Source organism: Salmo salar, chromosome 27, assembly GCF_965601325.2.
Source record: "Salmo salar chromosome 27, fSalSal1, whole genome shotgun sequence".
NCBI lineage: Eukaryota > Metazoa > Chordata > Actinopteri > Salmoniformes > Salmonidae > Salmo > Salmo salar.
Window position 1 is genome coordinate 25,307,045 of NC_138317.1, and position 20,036 is coordinate 25,327,080.

Sequence of the window (20,036 nt, forward strand, 5' to 3'; positions counted from 1 at the left end):
TGTGTGTGTGTGTGTGTGTGTGTGTGTGTGTGTGTGTGTGTGTGTGTGGCCTACAGAAAGGAGTTGAGATCATGTGCATCGTACCAAAGAGATGCAACGATATGATGAACGTGGGGCGACTCCAAGGATTTGACGTGAGATGACCCTGCCATTAAATAGTTACCCAACAAAACAGAATATCAAACATTTAAAGACTTCAGAATAGATCAATCAACCCACCCCATGTCACATGGTCTTATTTCTCTCCTTCCTCCCTGCCCTCCTCTGTCTCCCTTATCGTTTTCATTCTTCACCTCTTCCTACATTTTGCTGCTCACTTTTGTTTCCTTCTTTCTTTCTTTTCCTTTCGCCTTCCTCCGCCCTCCAGGGTAAGATTGTGGCCCAGGGTCGTCTGCTGCTCCAGGACACCTTCATGGTATCAGACCCCGAGGGAGGAGGAGGGAGGATGAGGGAGAGAAGGGTCTTCCTCTTTGAACAGATTGTCATCTTCAGCGAGCCACTGGACAAGAAGAGAGGCTTCTCCATGCCTGGCTTCCTATACAAGAACAGCATCAAGGTGTCGTCTATAGATCCTATGGAAATGCCTATTTCATTCCAAGCAACGACACAGTTTCTCTCCTTTTCTTTCCCTTCATATTTTTTTTCTGCGTTTTTCTGCATCGAAAGGCAATGTAAGCGTTGAGTGCTGTATCCATCCCTCAATGTCTTGATGAAGGTGTGTTGAAACTCTTTCTCTCTGTCTCCATTCCTCTCTCTCTCCAGATCGGTTGTCTGGGGTTGGAGGACAGTGTGGACAGTGACCCCTGTAAGTTTGTGTTGACCTCTCGGGTGACCAATAGCAGCGTAGAATCCTTCGTCCTCCACTCCTCCCACCTGGGAGTGCGTCAGGTCTGGACCCTTCAGATCAGCCAGATACTGGAGAGCCAACGCAACTTCCTCAATGGTACACGCACGCTCATAAACCCTTTGCGTAACTCATTCCAAAATAGTCCATTTTGGAATGTTGTGGTTTGTGATGTAGCCAAAATAAATACCGCAAAGATTAATATTTTGTTCAATATCTGTCCCTCTCTTTCTCACTCTCTCTCCAGCTCTGACCTCCCCTATAGAGTACCAGAGGATCCATGTAGGGGCTAGCGAAGGACAATGTCTACCCAGCAGCGGCGCTCCGTCAGTGGGGAGCGTCATGCCCAGTGTGGCCCCTGTTGGAGGTCTACAGGGTGTGCCTCTCACTGGTCCCCTCAGTGTAGGTGGGCCCCTATGTGTAGGTAGTCCCCTCATTGGAGGTGGTCCCCAGGGCGGAGCTGGCTCCTCCAGGAGGCCCTCCAGGATCCCTCAGCCCTCCCGCCTGCCCCAGCCCCTACGACACCCACACCACCCTGGGGCCGCAGACCCAGACGGCCCCAACAAGATGTCAGGTAGGCATAGGCTTTCCCAGTGTTACAGAGGGTGTGTGTGTGTATTGAAATTTCCCTGGTTAAGATGTTTCCCTCCCTTCACTCAGTTTTGCTCACTTGTGATTCAGGTTCCTCCCCTCGTCTCCCTCCTCATTCCTCGCTCCCTCACTCCGTCTCAGCGAACCCGGGGTCGCAGGCTCCAGCGGGGGGGGTGAGGGACACCAGGGAGGCCCAGCATGGGGTGAGGATCCAGGGGGGCAGCCCCCAGGGCAAGCGCACGTTCTCGGCCTCAACCGACCAGCCCCCTCCCATCCCCTCTATTCACCGGGCCAGTGTGGCCCCCCTCTCTGGGCCCGTGCTTCTTTCCACCCCCACCAAGCCTCGCCCGGGAACCGTCTCCCCCATGGCCTCCCCCATGGCAACTCCCGCCTTTGGGAAAGACGCCCTCCCGCCTCCCCCTCCCAGCCCTGGCCTGAAGTCTGGCTCTGGCTCCTTCTGGAGCTCCATGCCTGGTTCTCCAGCCAGTCGGCCTGGCTCCTTCACCTTCCCAGGGGAGACAGGAGAGACCATGGGGAGGCAGAACCAAAACACATCCCAGATCTCCTCTCAGTCCGCGACAGGCTCCCACAGACACTCCACCCACAGCAAGGAGGCGGACCGCATGAGTACGTGCTCATCCACCAGCGAGCAGTCCACCCAGAGCAACGGGGTAAGAGATGTACCCGCTTCCCAGGCTTCAGTGCGGCCTGGTGCTACTCCTGCTCCTGGTTGACTAATCCAGCACCCGCAGGAGACCTGTCCTGTCTGCTTGTGTCCTACTGCATCCCACTGGAGATGGCTCTACTAAACTGCTACTACATGTTCTACTACTACTGCGCATCTAACGAGTTGACAACTGTACTAAACTACTCTACAACGCACCTCTCTAACCAAGCTTTACCTGCACTCCAAGTAGTAATCCACTACTACTGTATTACTTAGTAGTCCTCTACTATTACTACTACGCGTCTCTTGTCACTTTCTCTAACAACGCTTCACCGCTTTGTAAGCTCTAATGACAACTCTACTAAACTCTACTGAAGACTTTTTCTCCTCTTTTTTTAACTTGGCTTTTATACCACTTCAGTCTTTAACAACGACTCTCATTTCTATTTAACTCTAACAACGCTTCTGACGAGGTGACTGAAACTGAAACTCACCCCTCCTTTTTAACACCTCCACCTGAGTGTGTACATCTTCTCTCCATCTGATTCACTCGTTCTCCGAAGGAGGAGTGGTGCCAGCCTCTTTCTTCTTTCTTTCTCTCTCACGGAGGTGTATAAGTTATGTTGTTAACTGGAAACAGAGTTAAACTGGAGAATGGATGGCTAACAACAGCACTGACATGGAGGTGTATAAGTTATGTTGTTAACTGGAAACAGAGTTAAACTGGAGAATAGATGGCTAACAACAGCACTGACATGGAGGAGGAGGATCTAAAGCTCTACTCAGATAGTATCTCTTTCCTCTTCTCTCTGCTGCTTTTTGTCCTACCTCTTCCCTCTCTACCTAAACAGCGGTGGTGTGAGGGGGTGTGTGTGTGTGTGTGTGTAGGTCGGTGCGCCATGATAGAATCTGTGTGTTTGGCCTGTTACTGATGAGATGCATCTTAGGGGATTGATCTATGTATGTTCGTGGTTGGGGGGGGGGGGCGGGGGTGAGTGTGAGTGAGTTTCTTGCAAGTTATTCAACATGCTTACACCACTCCCCCCATCTCCACAGAGTGAAAGCAGCAGCAGCAGTAGTATGTCGACCATGTTGGTGACCCAGGACTACGTGGCCCTAAAGGAGGATGAGATCAGTGTGTCCCAGGGAGAGGTAGTTCAGATCCTGGCCTCTAACCAACAGAACATGTTCCTGGTGTTCCGGGCCGCTACAGAACAGGGCCCTGCCGCCGAGGGCTGGATCCCCGGCTACGTTCTGGGACACACCTCCACCATCATCCCCGACTGCCCAGACGGAACCATCAAGTAAGAGACTGTGGGAAGGATTTTAGTGTGACACCACACAAAATACTGTTAGCCTAAAACTAGGAATTGTGTGGTATAATGAGATATATGTTATTGATTAGTAGTATATCATATACCTTTCAACTTTGTACTCATTTGGGTAAACAGGAAGTCCTCATCCTGGCACACCACCCTGCGCATCCGCAAGAAGTCTGAGAAGAAAGAGGAGGGAAAGAAAGAGAGCAAGCTGGAAAACGGTTACAGGAAGTCCAGAGATGGGCTAACCAATAAGGTTTCTGTAAAGGTAAATCATCATCAATCATTTTTGTCCAATCCTTAATGACCACTAGCCCTACCCGTGATGCCTAGGCAGGCCTACTTATGTAGGTCGGAGAGGCTTGGATTGGTATAAGCAATAGGCTAGGATGAATTTTCACCACATCAGAGAGCTAGGCTGTGCTATTGTTGATGTGTTACTAGTAACCAACCAAGAATATCAGAACTACACAAAACGTACTTCTATGATGTCTGATGTTTGGTTTGCTGTCTGTTTTTTTCAGCTTCTAAATCCCAACTATATCTATGATGGTAAGTCTCATTAGGTAGTCTCAATAAAGATCCCCTCAATATAACACCATTCATATACAGATGACCATTTTCCACGTAGGAACAATAAAGTTAATTGTACAATATTAAATAATATCCAAAGAATGAACAGAAAAACACTTTTAAAAACAAACAAATAAATAACTAAATTAGTAATTAGTAAATAAATGATATGCTCTCACTATGACACAACCCTTGGCACTCTCAGCTGCTCAGTGATGATGTAATTTTACCTTTGACCCTTAGTTCAACCAGAGTTCCTGGTCCCCCTGAGTGACGTGACATGTGACAACGGGGAGAGTGTGACTCTGAGGTGTAAGGTGTGTGGCCGACCCAAAGCTACTGTCACGTGGAGGGGACCTGACCAGACCACCCTGAACAACAATGGACACCACAGCATCGCTTACAGGTACACACAGAGAGAGTGACACACACACACATACAGAGGAACACACACACACACACACACACACACTACACAGAGGTATCACTTGTTTGTGAGACAGTGAAACAATAAGGTTATTGGCTGTTAAAGTGGTGTGTGTGTGTGTGCGTGTGTGCGTGTGTGTGTGTGTGCGTGTGTGTGTGTGTGTGTGTGTGTGTGTGGTGTGAGACAGTGAGACGGGCGAGGCGACACTGAGGATAGTAGGTGTGTCTTCGGTGGATGACGGTGTTTACACCTGCATCGCCGCTAACGACCTGGGCTCAGTGACATCATCAGCCATCCTCAGAGTGCTAGGTAAGACCACACACATACGTACATACTGGGTTCGATTCCCACGGGGGGGGGGCAGTATTTAAAAAAAAAAGTAATCCAAATGTATGCACTCTACTGTAAGTCGCTCTGGATAAGAGCGTCTGCTAAATGACCAAATGTAAAATGTAATAAATGTCATGTAACGGTAAATGACTTGCATATTTAGGAAAAGTCAAGTACGGAGGGGGGCATGACTTTAAAAATGGCAGACATATTAGAATTTTAAATTCATATTGAGTCAAAATGACTCGGCTCTTCTAACTGTACTATTCCCCCTTTGTGTGTAGCTGTGTCCAGTGACGGGGTCAGGGTGACCTGGAAGGACAACTTTGAGTCCCACTACACTGAGGTGGCAGAGCTGGGCAGGTACAGTACACACACCTCTGTTCTTTTCACCCCTAGGTGTGTGTGTACCCTTGTACATAACTTAAGAGTCTAAGCCCTGTCTAAGCTGGGGGAGGGGAGGGATACTGCTAAGCTATATAAAACATTTTAAGAAGGTGTCATCGCAAGGATAATGTTGGCATTTGATTTAGAATTTTAAGACCCCTTGAAGTATAAAAAAAATCTACAGTCAACAGTTCAGACACTTATTCATTCAATTTTTTTTTCATTTAAAAAAAATATATTTTCTACATTGTAAAATAATAGTGAAGACATCAACACTATGAAATAACACATGGAATCATGTAGTAACCAAAAAAGTGTTATATATTTTTCTTCAAAGTAGCCACCTTCTCCCTTGATGACAGCTTTGCACACTCTTGGCATTCTCTCAACCAGCTTCATGAGATAGTCACTTGGAATGCATTTCAATTAACAGGTGTGCCTTGTTAAAAGTTAATTTGTGGAATTTCTTTCCTTCATAATGCGTTTGAGCCAATTAGTTGTGTTGTGACAAGGTAGGGATGGAATACAGAAGATAGCCCTATTTGGTAAAAGACCAAGCCCATATTATGGCAAGAACAGCTCAAATAAGCAAAGAAAAACGACAGTCCATCATGACTTTAAGACATGAAGGTCAGTCAATCTGGAACATTTCAAGAACTTTGAAAGTTTCTTCAAGTGCAGTCACAAAAACCATCAAGCGCTATGATGAAACTGTCTCTCATGAGGACCGCCACAGGAAAGGAAGACCCAGAGTTACTTCTGCTGTAGAGGATAAGTTCATTAGATAGAGTTAACTGCACCTCAGATTGCAGCCCAAATAAATCCAGAGTTCAAGTAACGGACACATCTCAACATCAACTGTTCAGAGGAGACTGCGTGAGTCAGACTTTCATGATCGAATTGCTGCAAAGAAACCACTACTAAAGGACACCAATAATAAGAAGAGACTTGCTTTGGCCAAGAAACACGAGCAATGGACATTAGACCGGTGGAAATCTGTCCTTTGTTCTGATGAGTCACATTTGAGATTTTTGGTTCCAACCGCCTTGTTTACAGATGATCTCCACATGTGTGGTTCCAACCGTGAAGCATGGAGGAGGAGGTGTGATGGTGCTTTGCTGGTGACACTGTCGTGATTTATTTAGAATTCAAGGCACACTTAACCAGCATCGCTACCACAGCATCCCATCTGGTTTACGCTTAGTGGGACTATCATTTGTTTTTCAACAGGACACTGACCCAAAACACACCTCCTGGCTGTAAGGGCTATTTGACCAAGAAGGAGAGTGATGGAGTGCTGCATCAGATGACCTGGCCTCCACAATCACCCGACCTCAACCCAGTTGAGATGGTTTGGGATGAGTTGGGCGGAAAAGCAGCCAACAAGTGCTCAGCATATGTGGGAACTCCTTCCAGACTGTTGGAAAAGCATTCCAGGTGAAGCTGGTTGAGAGAATGCCTAGAGTGTGCAAAGCTGTCATCAAGGCAAAGGGTGGCTACTTTGAAGAATCTCAAACATAAAAGATATTTTGATTTGTTTAACACTTTTTTTGGTTACTACATGATTCCATATGTGTTATTTCATAGTTTTGATGTCTTCACTATTATTCTACAATGTAGAAAATAGTTTAAAAAAATAAAGAAGAATCCTTGAATGAGTAGGTATGTCCAAACTTTTGACTTGTGATGTATATATATTTGATGAAAAAAAATATTTTGGGCCTTACTGCTGTTAGACCATACAAACACATTGAATAACAGATTCACTACATGAAACAAAAGATAGTCCCCCAAAAAATCTAAAGGAAGTTTGTTCTGAAGTGTCTGAGAGATATAAGAAAGATCAGGAAAAATGTGTTATTTTTATTGACATGTATTTAACCTCTTATTTAGTGAGAAGACCGATTTTCGGTATGTCTCATAGTCTGACAAACACCGCTCTAGCTCTGTCATCTTTCACCGCAAATGCGGAAGTGTTACATAGATGAATGCGGTGGATTGAGACATATCCAATGCAAAAAAACAAAACCATATCTATAGCTTAAACTGACACATTTTTATATTATGCTAATTTGATTTCCACGGGGCGGGACATCGACCTTAAGGGGATAATGACGTTTCCAATGATAATGATGAAGAGTCAGCCTCTGAAGATGACCACCGTAACCTCTTCTCCTTGCCCCAGGGGCCGGTTCTCTGTGGTCAAGCGTTGTGACCACAAGTCGAGCAAACGCACGGTGGCGGTCAAGCTGGTCAATAAGAAGCTGATGAAGAGAGACCAGGTGACCCAGGAGCTCAGCCTGCTACAGAGACTACAACACACACACCTTGTCAGACTGCTGGACACGTATGAGACCCCCAGCAGCTATGCACTGGTCCTGGAGATGTGAGTTACACACACACACACACACACACACACACACACTAGTGCTGAGTGATTAGTGCTTTTTTTAGGTCAGTTCGATTTTAAAAAAGTTTCACGTTTTTTCGATTTCAATATATATATATATATATGTGTATATATATATATGTGTATATATATATATATATATATATTATATATATATATACACATGTGCTGTTATAATCTCCACCCGGCACAGCCAGAAGAGGACTGGCCACCCCTCATAGCCTGGTTCCTCTCTAGGTTTCTTCCTAGGTTTTGGCCTTTCTAGGGAGTTTTTCCTAGCCACCGTGCTTCTACACATGCATTGCTTGCTGTTTGGGGTTTTAGGCTGGGTTTCTGTACAGCACTTTGAGATATCAGCTGATGTAAGAAGGGCTATATAAATACATTTGATTTGATTTGATACACAATCCATGTCTCCATTGTCTCAAGGCTTAAAAATCCTTATTTAACCTGTCTCCTCCCCTTCATCTATACTGATTGAAGTGGATTTAGGTGTCATCAATAAGGAATCATATATTTCACCTGGTCAGTCTATGCCATGGAAGGGCAGGTGTTCTTAATTATTTGTACACATATTACATTTGTTTTATTTGATGACTTTATTATTTCATTCCAAGTCATCATCTCATCTCTATAGAGCTGCTGCCTGTGCTGTCTGACAAAATCACTATTTCAGTAGTTCTTCAATGTACATAAGGCATACTTTATGACTGCTGAATACCAACTATCAATCACTTAGATTGTGTTCAGGTAGAGATACCTCGCGAAGCAACTGCTCTATATCCCTCTCAATCGTACATTCTTCAGTCTCTTCTCCATTTCCATTTTGGTTAACCGCTCAACATAAACACACACACCTGGTAGCACTCCTAGACCTCTTCAGCTACAGATTGGTCCTGGAGATGCGAATACACACACACACACACACACACACACACACACACACACACACACACACACACACACACACACACACACACACACACACAGTAGCATTCAACATTCTCACAGATCTGCTTGACCCGTGTACGTGTATGTTTCTCTCTACAGGGTTGACCAGGGTCGTCTCCTGGACTACATAGTGAGCTGGGGGAATCTGACTGAGGAGAAAGTGGCCAGCTACCTACGGAACATCCTAGAAGCTTTACATTACCTACACAACTGTAGGATAGCCCATCTGGACTTAAAGGTACTGTGGTATTAATCATCTTTCTTTTCAATTCTGTCTCTCCTTTCCATTTCTCTCCTTCATATATCTCCATTCTTCCTATCTCTATCATTTTAATTTCTCCATTCTCACTTCTATAGCTTCTATTTATACTATCCCATATCTCCCCTCTGTTTTCTCTCACTTTCTCTCCACCTCTCTCTTTTCTAAACCTTCTATTTATACTCTCTCTCCCTCCTTCTCCTCCCTCTTTCTCTCCTCTCCCCCAGCCTGAGAACCTGCTGGTGTCCCACACCTCGTCCGGCCAGCCCGTGGTCAAACTGACTGACTTCGGGGATGCCGTCCAGCTCAACAGTGCCCACTACATCCACCCTCTCCTGGGAAGCCCAGAGTTTTCCTCCCCCGAGCTGGTCCTGGGGGAGCCGGCCGCCCTGACCTCTGACCTCTGGAGTCTGGGGGTTGTGACCTACGTCCTCCTGAGCGGGGCCTCTCCTTTCCTGGATGAGAGCGTGGAGGAGACATGTCTGAACATCTGTCAGCTAGACTTCAGCTTCCCCCACCACTACTTCAAGGGCGTGACCCAGGGTGCCCGGGAGTTTGTCTGCCTGCTGCTGAGGGCCGACCCGTCCAGGAGGCCTCCGGCTGGGCTATGTCTGCAGGAGCCCTGGGTCCAGGGCCAGGCCAGTTTAGCAGACATCCAGGGACAGGGTAGGGTGGAAGGTGGGTGTCTGGACACGTCTCGCCTAGTGTTGTTCATAGACAGGAGGAAGCACCAGACAGACGCCAAGCCCATCGGAGGGGTACAGAGCTTACTACACAGCCGTCTACAGCCACGGGCCTGAGTGAGGGATGGAGAGAGATGCCCCCTCCCACCACCCTAATAGGAAGAACAGGATGTCCAGTCCCAAACGGACTCCTTGCTACATTCCCACTAGCAGCTTGTGTAGATCTAAGAAGATTTTATAGGTATGAGCAATATTATTTCCACCTAACCTCTCAGAAGACAAGGTGGAGACGGTATTGATAGAACCATATTGCTTAGACCTATCCAAATCCTTTCAGATCTATATGAGGTGACTAGGGTGTAGTGACTAGGGGTTGATTTGGGACTGGGCATCTCAGAGAAAGAAAAAGGTGGGGGGGGAAATTAAATTCACTGATGTCATCCTCTTTCAGATATGTTGTGGTTTTAAAGAGTCCTGTGGTCCTTCAACCGATCAAAACATGAGGCCTGTAGGCCTAGAGGTCCTTAGCCAATCAGAGTATTCCCTGAGAGAACACACACTGAGTTCTTAGCCAATCAAAACAAGGATGACAATGTCCTCACCAGTCTACTGCTGCTTGCTTGTTTACACTAAAACTGATTTTCGAAAGAAGAAAAAATCTAAAACAGGAAAAATACTGACAAATCGATGGAGTAACATATTTGTCCTCTATCTTACTGAGAGTCAAACAAACAGAGCTTTCAGAGGAGAGTGTGTTGCCAAGGAAGCTAGTGTTAGCACACATAGCAACCATCCCTTCCCTCTTGTTGCCAGAGAAAGAGAGAGCTGTTTTGTTTTTGTGCTTTTACAATATGTGACTCAGACTTTTGAGACACCCCCTTTCTTAAAGAACCTATGTATAAAGAGAGAGAACATTGTTCACAACTTTTCAAAAAAGTTTTTGAAAAAAACAACAAAAAACTCAAATGAACATTTCAAAAGAAGATTGAACAAAAACGCTCAGCAGTAGAAAGTCGCTACACTACTTTACAGCCCGGAGAGGACTCATCCATTGACTGAGCTCCTCCACTTTGTTGAGATAGTTTTATGTCTAATCAGAGTTTTCCAATTGCTGCGCTTATGTACTTAATCTAAGAAACCTTAATCTAAGTAAAGATAGAGATTCTGCTGACTGCTGCAAAGTCTCAACAACAGAAAATAATGATTTGTTTTGTTTTTGCTTTTACTAGAAAACAGAAATGGTGTTGCGCAGATTTAAGATAATTAAGCCTTACTTTGTATATAGACTCTTAACTGCCTTCTGTCCCTCCCGTTTCAAAATGGCCGCCTGCTTTTAAGGACATTCTTGGGACTAAAGAATCCTGCAAATGAAATGTAGTAGATCACCAATTGGGCGACTGAGCCTGAGTGGCAGCAGAGATGGTCAATCGGATGGAGAGTGAATGAGGAAAAGGAGCAGGAAGACAGAATACTGTAAATGCACTCAATGTATGTTATGTTTCCCCCATTCTTATCATGTGCAATGTTGCGGCTTTAACATTTTATGCAACTATTTATGAAGACATCTGTTGTACATGTAATAAATAGAGATAAAAGCATGTACTTGGTACTGCAAGCTCCGCTGGTAGTAGTCCTCATTATTTGACCTATGACCCTGTTGGGGTGTTAACTTATCACCATAGAATGGACATCCCCATTCAGGTCAATGACGCCATAATGGGTGCTGGTGGCCATTTTGAGTGTCCCCATAGGACATTCGAATCCTATTGGTTATCACTTCCTAGGTAACCTAACCTTCTGGGGTCGCCCTCTACATGGCACCTATCGCTCGATCAATGAATCATTTTTTATTTGTCACTTTTCTTCCTCTCACTTTTTCTTTTTCTATAGAAATTTACTGATATACCAAAGTTGTCCCAGCATTACCTTCCCTGTCCTACGCTATTGTTTTAATGCTATTTTTATTAATTAATGACATTTCACTTTATTTCTAATGTTTTACGCTATGGAACCCTAAAAAGGGTTGTTTACACTTTGTTTGACTGGAAGTTATGGTCTGGTTTTATTCTGGTGTTGCGATAACTTTAGCCAGTCTACAAGGCGATAACGATCTCCACTTTTGGCATGGATCTCTGGAAATGCAGGGGGTTTCTGAACTTCACCTACCTGTTTAATCTAGACCATTGTAGACTACTGTTGAAAAATAGGTAATGTCCACTCACTGATTACTGCTTCTACAAGTGACCTGTGTCAAGTGTTAAAACAAGACTTCTCTCATTCAGCTGGCACTCTCTTCCTGAAGGCTTGTCTTATTGGGAGTTCTCGTGTGCATCCCAAATGGCACCCTATTCCCTTTATAGAGCCCTACCAGGGCCAGGGTCAAAAGTTGTGCATTACAAAGGGAATTGTGCATTACAAAGGGAATAGGATGCCATAGTGTTAATGAGCTGAATTTCAAACCCTTTTTATATGAAGTTATTTATGTAAAAAGAGATCCTATTACAGCTGTTTCTCATGATTGAAATGATTAAGTGGGCTGTGTCAAACACCTGGGCTGCGTCTCAAATAGCACCTTATTCCCCATCCAGTGCACCACTTTAGACCAGGGCCCTATGTTGGAACTAGGTATGAGTTGATATTTGACCTATAGGTGCCTCTAGCTTGCTGTCTAACCTCGTACTAAACCTACTACAGGGCTCTCCAACCCTGTTCCCAGAGAGCTACCGTCCTGTAGGTTTTCGACTCCAACCCTGTTCCCAGAGAGCTATCGTCCTGTAGGTTTTCGACTCCAACCCTGTTCCCAGAGAGCTACTGTCCTGTAGGTTTTCGACTCCAACCCTGTTCCCAGAGAGCTATCGTCCAGAGAGCTACAGGACGGTAGCTCTCTGGGAACAGGGTTAGGGTGAAAACCTACAGGACGGTAGCTCTCTGGGAACAGGGTTGGAGTGAAAACCTACAGGACGGTAGCTCTCTGGGAACAGGGTTAGGGTGAAAACCTACAGGACGGTAGCTCTCTGGGAACAGGGTTGGAGTGAAAACCTACAGGACGGTAGCTCTCTGGGAACAGGGTTAGGGTGAAAACCTACAGGACGGTAGCTCTCTGGGAACAGGGTTAGGGTGAAAACCTACAGGACAGTAGCTCTCTGGGAACAGGGTTGGAGACCCTTGCTCTACAACATGCTTACAAACACAACACAACACTGATGAATGATTCTGGTGTATATGATAGATGTCTACAGACATTGTTCCTTTGGGTTGAATGGGGGGTAATTTAGTGGTTTAACCCTAGCCCCAATCTGGACATTAACCATTAGGTTTTGGGAAAATCTGACCCTGCATCATCTCTGAATCAAATGTCCTGTTACCAGATTTGAGTTGATGTCATAGTTTGGGGTAAAAGGTAGTGGAATGTTTTATTAGAACACTATATGGCCAAACAGTCAGTTAGATTTGTCATATAATTAAATGTGTTGTTGCCATGTTTGCTGTTAGGGAATTATAGTGCAGGTTTTGAATGGGTCACGGGTGTCTTGAGTAAAAAAATTAAATGTATTTAATTTTTACATTGAAAAAATACTCCAGTCTAAACTTAAATGACCAGGTAGAATGTGTGTAGAAAGGATAGTGAAATAAAAAATATATATAATTTAATCTTTAATTTTTCTTCAATGACAGTATTTTCAATAAAGCTATTAGCCGTGCTAATTTGGTTGATTTTGTGGTCTCAAACCAGCGAGTTTATTAACATTCTTCATCAAGAATGTGGGCAAAATGTTATTATTGACAATGAAAGAGGTGGGAATGTTGTTCCCTTGTCATATAATTGCAACATCTACTATCAACATAGCGTTAAAATAGTTTTCCAGATTCTATTTGGGCTATTATTTTTTGCAATGCAAATATTGGGTTGCGACAGACAACCTGGTCCAATTTGGGTATAGTATACAGGTATAGTGAGTCACCTGATAGGAACTTGCTAAATAGGGTAATTTCCTTCTGGCAGAGAGAAAGAGAAAATGCCCATTGACCAGCCCATGCTGTCAGGGAAGTATGTTGATTTATCTAATAGGAACATGCAAAACTGGAATATTTCCTTGAGGGAGGGAGGGACGGACAGGGAGAGAAGTGGCCCATTGTCAGGTCACCTGTACATTCCCATACCATATCATGTCCTTTAATTTATTTGTTAATCCATTTTTTGTAAAGTTGTATAAAGGATGTTGAAACATGGGAATGTGGACTGGGTGTTTTTTTCTGTTTCTTGTCTTTTCTTTGTCCCAATCTCATCCTATTTTATACATTAAATACATGATGATTTTTAAAGGGTTTTATTTCACGTTCTTTTTTATTTTCATTACTTTTGCATGTATATTTCTTTGTACAGAGACCATGAGTGTTTATGCGAATGTATGTAAATATTTTCATTATTTTTGCCATCAGTTATTTGGAAATTAAACATGGAACATACCCACTTGTGCTGTCCTCACTAAAGCCTTGCTAGCATTATCTAGGTTATCTTGCTAGCATTATCTAGGTTATCTTGCTAGCATTATCTAGGTTATCTTGCTAGCATTATCTAGGTTATCTTGCTAGCATTATCTAGGTTTCCATCCAATTGGCGACAGATTTTCATGCAAGTATTCAAAAATCTGCATGAAGAAATATGTTTCCTACCAGTGGTGTATTTCCACCAAATTGACTTGTTTCAGTTTTTTTTATCAATACGTGATGACGTAGTGCACACAAAATGTAGTTGTTCGATCAAGTTTTCATATACGGAACAAAAAAAATCTAGAGTTCAATGTGTATCCATCGCATTTTCATCTCTACGGATAGTTTTGGCCAAAAACTGTTGCGTAAAATAGCAAATGTGCCTACTCTGGTCTTGGCACGTGAGCTGTAGCCAACAGCTCGCAGATACAGTACGGGTAGGCTAGTGAGTCGACATGATGAGATTACTTATTTGTCAAAATGGCAATGAAGCATCGATCGTCATGTCACCAGAATAAGACCGTCAATATTTATTGAAAAGGTGTATCAAACTAATCACCGTGCACTTTCATTATCATATGAAGTTCATCATAAGTTATTTCATGTGTAGCCTAATAAACTGCATTATTTCCCGAGTCGTAGTGGGAGGATCACACACCATATCATCGCACGACTCCAATTTACTTAGATTATAATGATTTTTTTTTTTCACCTTTTATTTAACCAGGTTGGCCAGTTGAGAACAAGTTCTCATTTACAACTGCGACCTGGCCAAGATAAAGCAAAGCAGTGCGACACAAACAACAACACAGAGTTACACATGGAATAAACAAACGTACAGTCAATAACACAATAGAAAAATCTATATGCCATGTGTGCAAATGAGGTAAGATTAGGGAGGTAAGGCAGTAAATAGGCCGTAGTGACGAAATAATGTTATGATGGTTATTAAATCAATATTTGCGCATAAAGTAGTTTCCACCTTCTTTACCGCATAATTTATTTTACCCACACAAAAAGATCCCACCATGTCGAACAAATAAATTATCGGTCGGCATTTATAAAGTTGTACCGAATCTTCCTGTTTCATTACAGCTGTCATGATTTTCTTTTTAGATTATATGGCTTTACTCCCATAACAACTGTGGATGGAAACATGGTTATTGAGTACTTTTTTGTTGTTGTAATTTGTACTCTTCAACAGTAAATCTTCCAAGAACCAGGCTAGAAATTGATTTAATTATACAGTTGAAGTCGGAAGTTTACATACACTTAGGTTAGAGTCATTAAAACTTGTTTTTCAACCACTCCACTAATTTCTTGTTAACAAACTATAGTTTTGGCAAGTCGGTTAGGACATCTACTTTGTGCATCACACAAGTAATTTTTCCAACAATTGTTTACAGACAGATTATTTCATTTATAATTCACTGTATCACAATTCCAGTGGGCCAGAAGTTTACATACACTAAATTGACTGTGCCTTTAAACAGCTTGGAAAATTCCAGAAAATTATATCATGGCTTTAGAAGCTTCTGATAGGCTAATTGACATAATTTCAGTCAATTGGAGGTGTACCTGTGGATGTATTTCAAGGCCTACCTTCAAACTCAGTGCCTCTTTGCTTGACATCATGGGAAAATCAAAAGAAATCAGCCAAGACCTCAGAAAAAAAATTGTAGACCTCCACAAGTCTGGTGCGTCCTTGGGTGCAATTTCCAATCTCCTGAAGGTACCACATTCATCTGTACAAACAATAGTACGCAAGTATAAACACAATGGGACCATGCAGCCATCATACCACTCAGGAAGGAGACGCATTCTGTCTCCTAGAGATTAACATACTTTGGTGCGAAAAGTGCAAATCAATCCCAGAACAACAGCAAAGGACCTTGTGAAGATGCTGGAGGAAACGGATACAAAAGTATCTATATCCACAGTAAAACGAGTCCTATATCAATATAACTTGAAAGGCCGCTCAGCAAGGAAGAAGCCAATGCTCCAAAACCGCCATAAAAAAAGCCAGATAATGGTTGGGAAACTGCACATGGGGACAAAGATCGTACTTTTTGGAGAAATGTCCTCTGCTCTGATAAAATAAAACTGTTTGGCCATAATGATCATCATTATTTTTGGAGGAAAAAGGGGGAGGCTTGCAAGCCGAAGAATACCATCCCAACCGTATAGTACGGGGGTGGCAGCATCATGTTGTGGGGGTGCTTTGCTGCAGGAGGGACTGGTGCACTTCACAAAATAGATGGCATCATGAGGGAGGAAAATTAGGTAGATATATTGAAGCAACATCTCAAGACATCAGTCAGGAAGTTAAAGCCTGGTCGCAAATGGGTCTTCCAAATGGACAATGACCCCAAGCATACTTCCAAAGTTGTGGCAAAATGGCTAAAGGACAACAAAGTCAAGGTATTGGAGTGGTCATCACAAAGCCCTGACTTCAATCCCATAGAAAATGTGTGGGCAGAACTTAAAAAGCGTGTGCGAGCAAGGAGGCCTACAAACCTGACTCAGTTACACCAGCTCTGTCAGGAGGAATGGGCCAAAATTCACCCAACTTATTGTAGGAAGCTTGTGGAAGGCTACAAGGTTTGACCCAAGTTAAACAATTTAAAAGCAATGCTACCAAATACTAATTGAGTGTATGTAAACTTCTGACCCACTGGGAATGTGATGAAAGAAATAAAAGCTCCGATAAATCATTCTCTCTACTATTATTCTGACATTTCACATTCTTAAAATAAAGTGGTGATCCTAACTGACCTAAGACAAGGAATTTTTGCTAGGATTAAATGTCAGGAACTGTGAAAAACTGAGTTTAAATGTATTTGGCTAAGGTGTATGTAAACTTCCGACTTCAACTGTAAGTGTAAAACCAGTGGCGTCATTAGGCCTGGGCTTCTACGGCTTCAGCCCCAGATGTTTTTGGCCCAGCCCCAAACCTTTTTATGGTTAGTCTGATATGTTTCCATAACCACACATCACTTGTGCTATGCAGTATAAAAATATATGTTTTGCTGACACATTTTAATGACAAAAATAAACAATACAATATACTGTGCTATGCAGTAGCAGGCACCCAAGAAGCCCCTGGAGTGATGTGGTGCCTGTTGTGATTGGTTGAGATTTTACAACGCAATGGACCGCTCATCCCTTGACCCCTCCTCCACCCCTAGAGGCAAAACAAAGGGAGCAGGTTGAGGCTGCAGTGAATAAGGTGGAGAGAGCAGAACAGACAGAAAGTCATAGTGCAGCAGCATCAGTAGAGTTAGCAACAGCTACTCTTCCTCAGCATAAGAGTTGACTATTGCTAATAAGCTAGCGTTAGCACTCAGCATCTTTATGCTATTGGGTGTCAGTCAGAGTTATTTAATGGTATATTTAGTGAATGAGCAAGCTAAGGATGTTATAAGTTATGATATTAGGAAAACATTTTATTTCCAGCAAATGTATTTGATGGGTTTTGTTTCTGTAGCTAGCTTGGCTGACTAGCCACTTCGGTAGCTACTGGCTGGCTAGCTAGATGAGACCGAAGAGATTTTTTTACTGAAGCATTTACACTACAAGACCAAAAGTATGTGGACACCTGCTTGTCGAACATCTCATTCGAAAATCATGGGCATTAATATGGAGTTGGTCCCCCCTTTGCTGCCATTGCAGCCTCCACTCTTCTGGGAAGGCTTTCCACTACTTGCTTCCATTCAGCTGCAAGAGCATTAGTGAGGTTGGGTGCTGATGTTGGGCGATTAGGCCAGGTATGCAGTCGGCGTTCCAATTCATCCCGAAGGTTTTCGATGGGGTTGTTCTTAACTGACTTGCCTAGTTAAATAAAGCTTAAAAATAAAAAATACACAAAATAAATACAAAAAACTAAGTCAGGGCTCTGTGCAGGCCAGTCAAGTTCTTCCACACGGATCTCGACAAACCATTTCTGTATGGACCTCGCTTTGTGCATGGGGGCTTTGTCATGCTGAAACAGGAAAGGGCCTTCCCCAAACTGTTGCCACAAAGTTGGAAGCACAGAATGGTCTCTAGAATGTCATTGTATGCTGTAGCATTAAGATTTCCCTTCACAGTTACTTAGGAGTGTCAGAGGAAATGTATGGAGTAGAAAGTACATTATTTTCTTTAGGAATGTAGTGAAGTAAAAGTAAAAGTTGTCAAAAATATAAATTGTACAGTACAGATACAGAAAAAAGCTACTTAAGTAGTACTTTAAATTATTTTTGCTTAAATACTTTACACCACTGCCACTTCGCGGCTGAGCCGTTATTGCTCCTTGATGTTTCCACTTAACAGCACTTACAGTTGACCAGGGCAGCTCTAGCAGGGCAGAAATTTGACGAACTGACTTGTTGGAAAGGTGGCATCCAATGACAGTGCCACGTTGAACGTCACTGAGCTCTCCTGTAAGGCCATTCTACTGCCAATGTTTGTCTATTGAGATTGTATGACGGTGTGCTCGATTTTATACAACTGTCAGCAACGGGTGTGGCTGAAATGGACAAATCCACTGATTTGAAGGGGTGTCCATCTACTTTTGGCCATGTAGTGTATGTGCAAATCATATTTTGACTGCCACTTACAGCCTGGTCTCATAGCCTAGACGTAACATAGTAAATGTAAATCTGGGACACTTAACCTCTCTGGGCTAGGTGGGACGTTAGCATCCCACTCTATTCAACAACCAGTGGAATCGCGTGGTGCGAAATACAAATACCTAAAAAATGCTATAACTTCAATTTCTCAAACATATGACTATTTTACACCATTTGAAAGATAAGACTCTCGTTAATCCAACCACATTGTCCGATTTCAAAAAGGCTTTACAGCGAAAGCAAAACATTAGATTATGTCAGGAGAGTACCCAGCCAAAAATAATCACACAGCCATTTTCAAAGCAAGCATATATGTCACAAAAACCCAAACCACAGCTAAATGCAGCACTAACCTTTGATGATCTTCATCAGATGACACACCTAGGACATTATGTTATACAATACATGCATGTTTTGTTCAATCAAGTTCATATTTATATCAAAAAACAGCTTTTTACATTAGCATGTGATGTTCAGAACTAGCATACCCACCGAAAACTTCCGATGAATTTAGTAAATTACTCATCATAAACGTTGACAAAATACATAACAATTATTTTAAGAATTATAGATACAGAACTCCTTTATGCAATCGCTATGTCAGATTTTAAAATAGCTTTTCGGCGAAAGCACATTTTGCAATATTCTGAGTACATAGCTCAGACATCACGGCTAGCTAATTTGACACCCACCAAGTTTGGGGCAACCTAAACTCAGAATTACTATTAGAAAAATTGGATTACCTTTGCTGTTCTTCGTCAGAATGCACTCCCAGGACTTCTACTTCAACAACAAATGTTGTTTTGGTTCCAAATAATCCATAGTTATATCCAAATACCTCCGTTTTGTTTGTGCGTTCAGGTCACTATCCAAAGTGTAACGCGCGAGTGCATTTCGTGACAAAAAATTTCAAAATGTTCCTTTACCGTACTTAAAAGCATGTCGAACGCTGTTTAAAATAAATTTTTAGGCTATTTTTCTCGTAAAATAGCGATCATTTTCCAACCGGACAACGTTGTATTCATTCAAAGAGGGTAAGAAAAAAATGCCGATGTCTCGTGAACGCGCATCTCCAGTCTCACTGTCCCCAGGCAGTCCACTGACAAACTCTGCTCCTGTTATCTGCCCGGAGACAGGAGACGCGTCAATCTGGTTTCTGAAGGCTTTAGAGAGCCAATGGAAGCCTTAGAAAGTGTCACGTAACAGCACAGATACTGTAATTTCGATAGAGATGCAACAGAAGGACTACAAATTGTCAGACAGGGCACTTCCTGCCTGTAATTTTCTCAGGTTTTTGCCTGCCATATGAGTTCTGTTATACTTACAGACACCATTGAAACAGTTTTAGAAACTTTAGAGTGTTTTCTATCCAAATCTACTAATAATATGCATATTCTCGTTTCTGGGCAAGAGTAGTAACCAGTTTAAATCGGGTACGTTTTTTATCCGGCCGTGAAAATACTGCCCCCTAGCCCAACAGGTTAAATGAGTATT

General features: G+C 42.9%; 1 protein-coding gene across 9 annotated transcripts in view; it reads left to right on the plus strand.

The window, feature by feature from the left end:
* LOC106588786 (triple functional domain protein) overlaps nucleotides 1-13,908 on the plus strand; it is a 116,595-nt gene extending 102,687 nt beyond the window's left edge. For all 9 annotated transcript variants that reach the window (XM_045709540.2, XM_082970131.1, XM_082970132.1 and 6 more), the window contains 14 exons: nucleotides 57-134; nucleotides 368-556; nucleotides 763-943; nucleotides 1,092-1,418; nucleotides 1,526-2,106; nucleotides 3,159-3,406; nucleotides 3,554-3,689; nucleotides 3,946-3,973; nucleotides 4,238-4,400; nucleotides 4,609-4,730; nucleotides 5,036-5,114; nucleotides 7,324-7,524; nucleotides 8,599-8,737; nucleotides 8,986-13,908. In XM_045709540.2, the coding sequence (XP_045565496.2) occupies nucleotides 57-134; nucleotides 368-556; nucleotides 763-943; nucleotides 1,092-1,418; nucleotides 1,526-2,106; nucleotides 3,159-3,406; nucleotides 3,554-3,689; nucleotides 3,946-3,973; nucleotides 4,238-4,400; nucleotides 4,609-4,730; nucleotides 5,036-5,114; nucleotides 7,324-7,524; nucleotides 8,599-8,737; nucleotides 8,986-9,558 (3,045 nt within the window). In that variant the 3' untranslated portion in view covers nucleotides 9,559-13,908. The remainder of the gene's footprint in view (nucleotides 1-56; nucleotides 135-367; nucleotides 557-762; nucleotides 944-1,091; nucleotides 1,419-1,525; nucleotides 2,107-3,158; nucleotides 3,407-3,553; nucleotides 3,690-3,945; nucleotides 3,974-4,237; nucleotides 4,401-4,608; nucleotides 4,731-5,035; nucleotides 5,115-7,323; nucleotides 7,525-8,598; nucleotides 8,738-8,985) is intronic.
* Nucleotides 13,909-20,036: the final 6,128 nt, after the last annotated feature.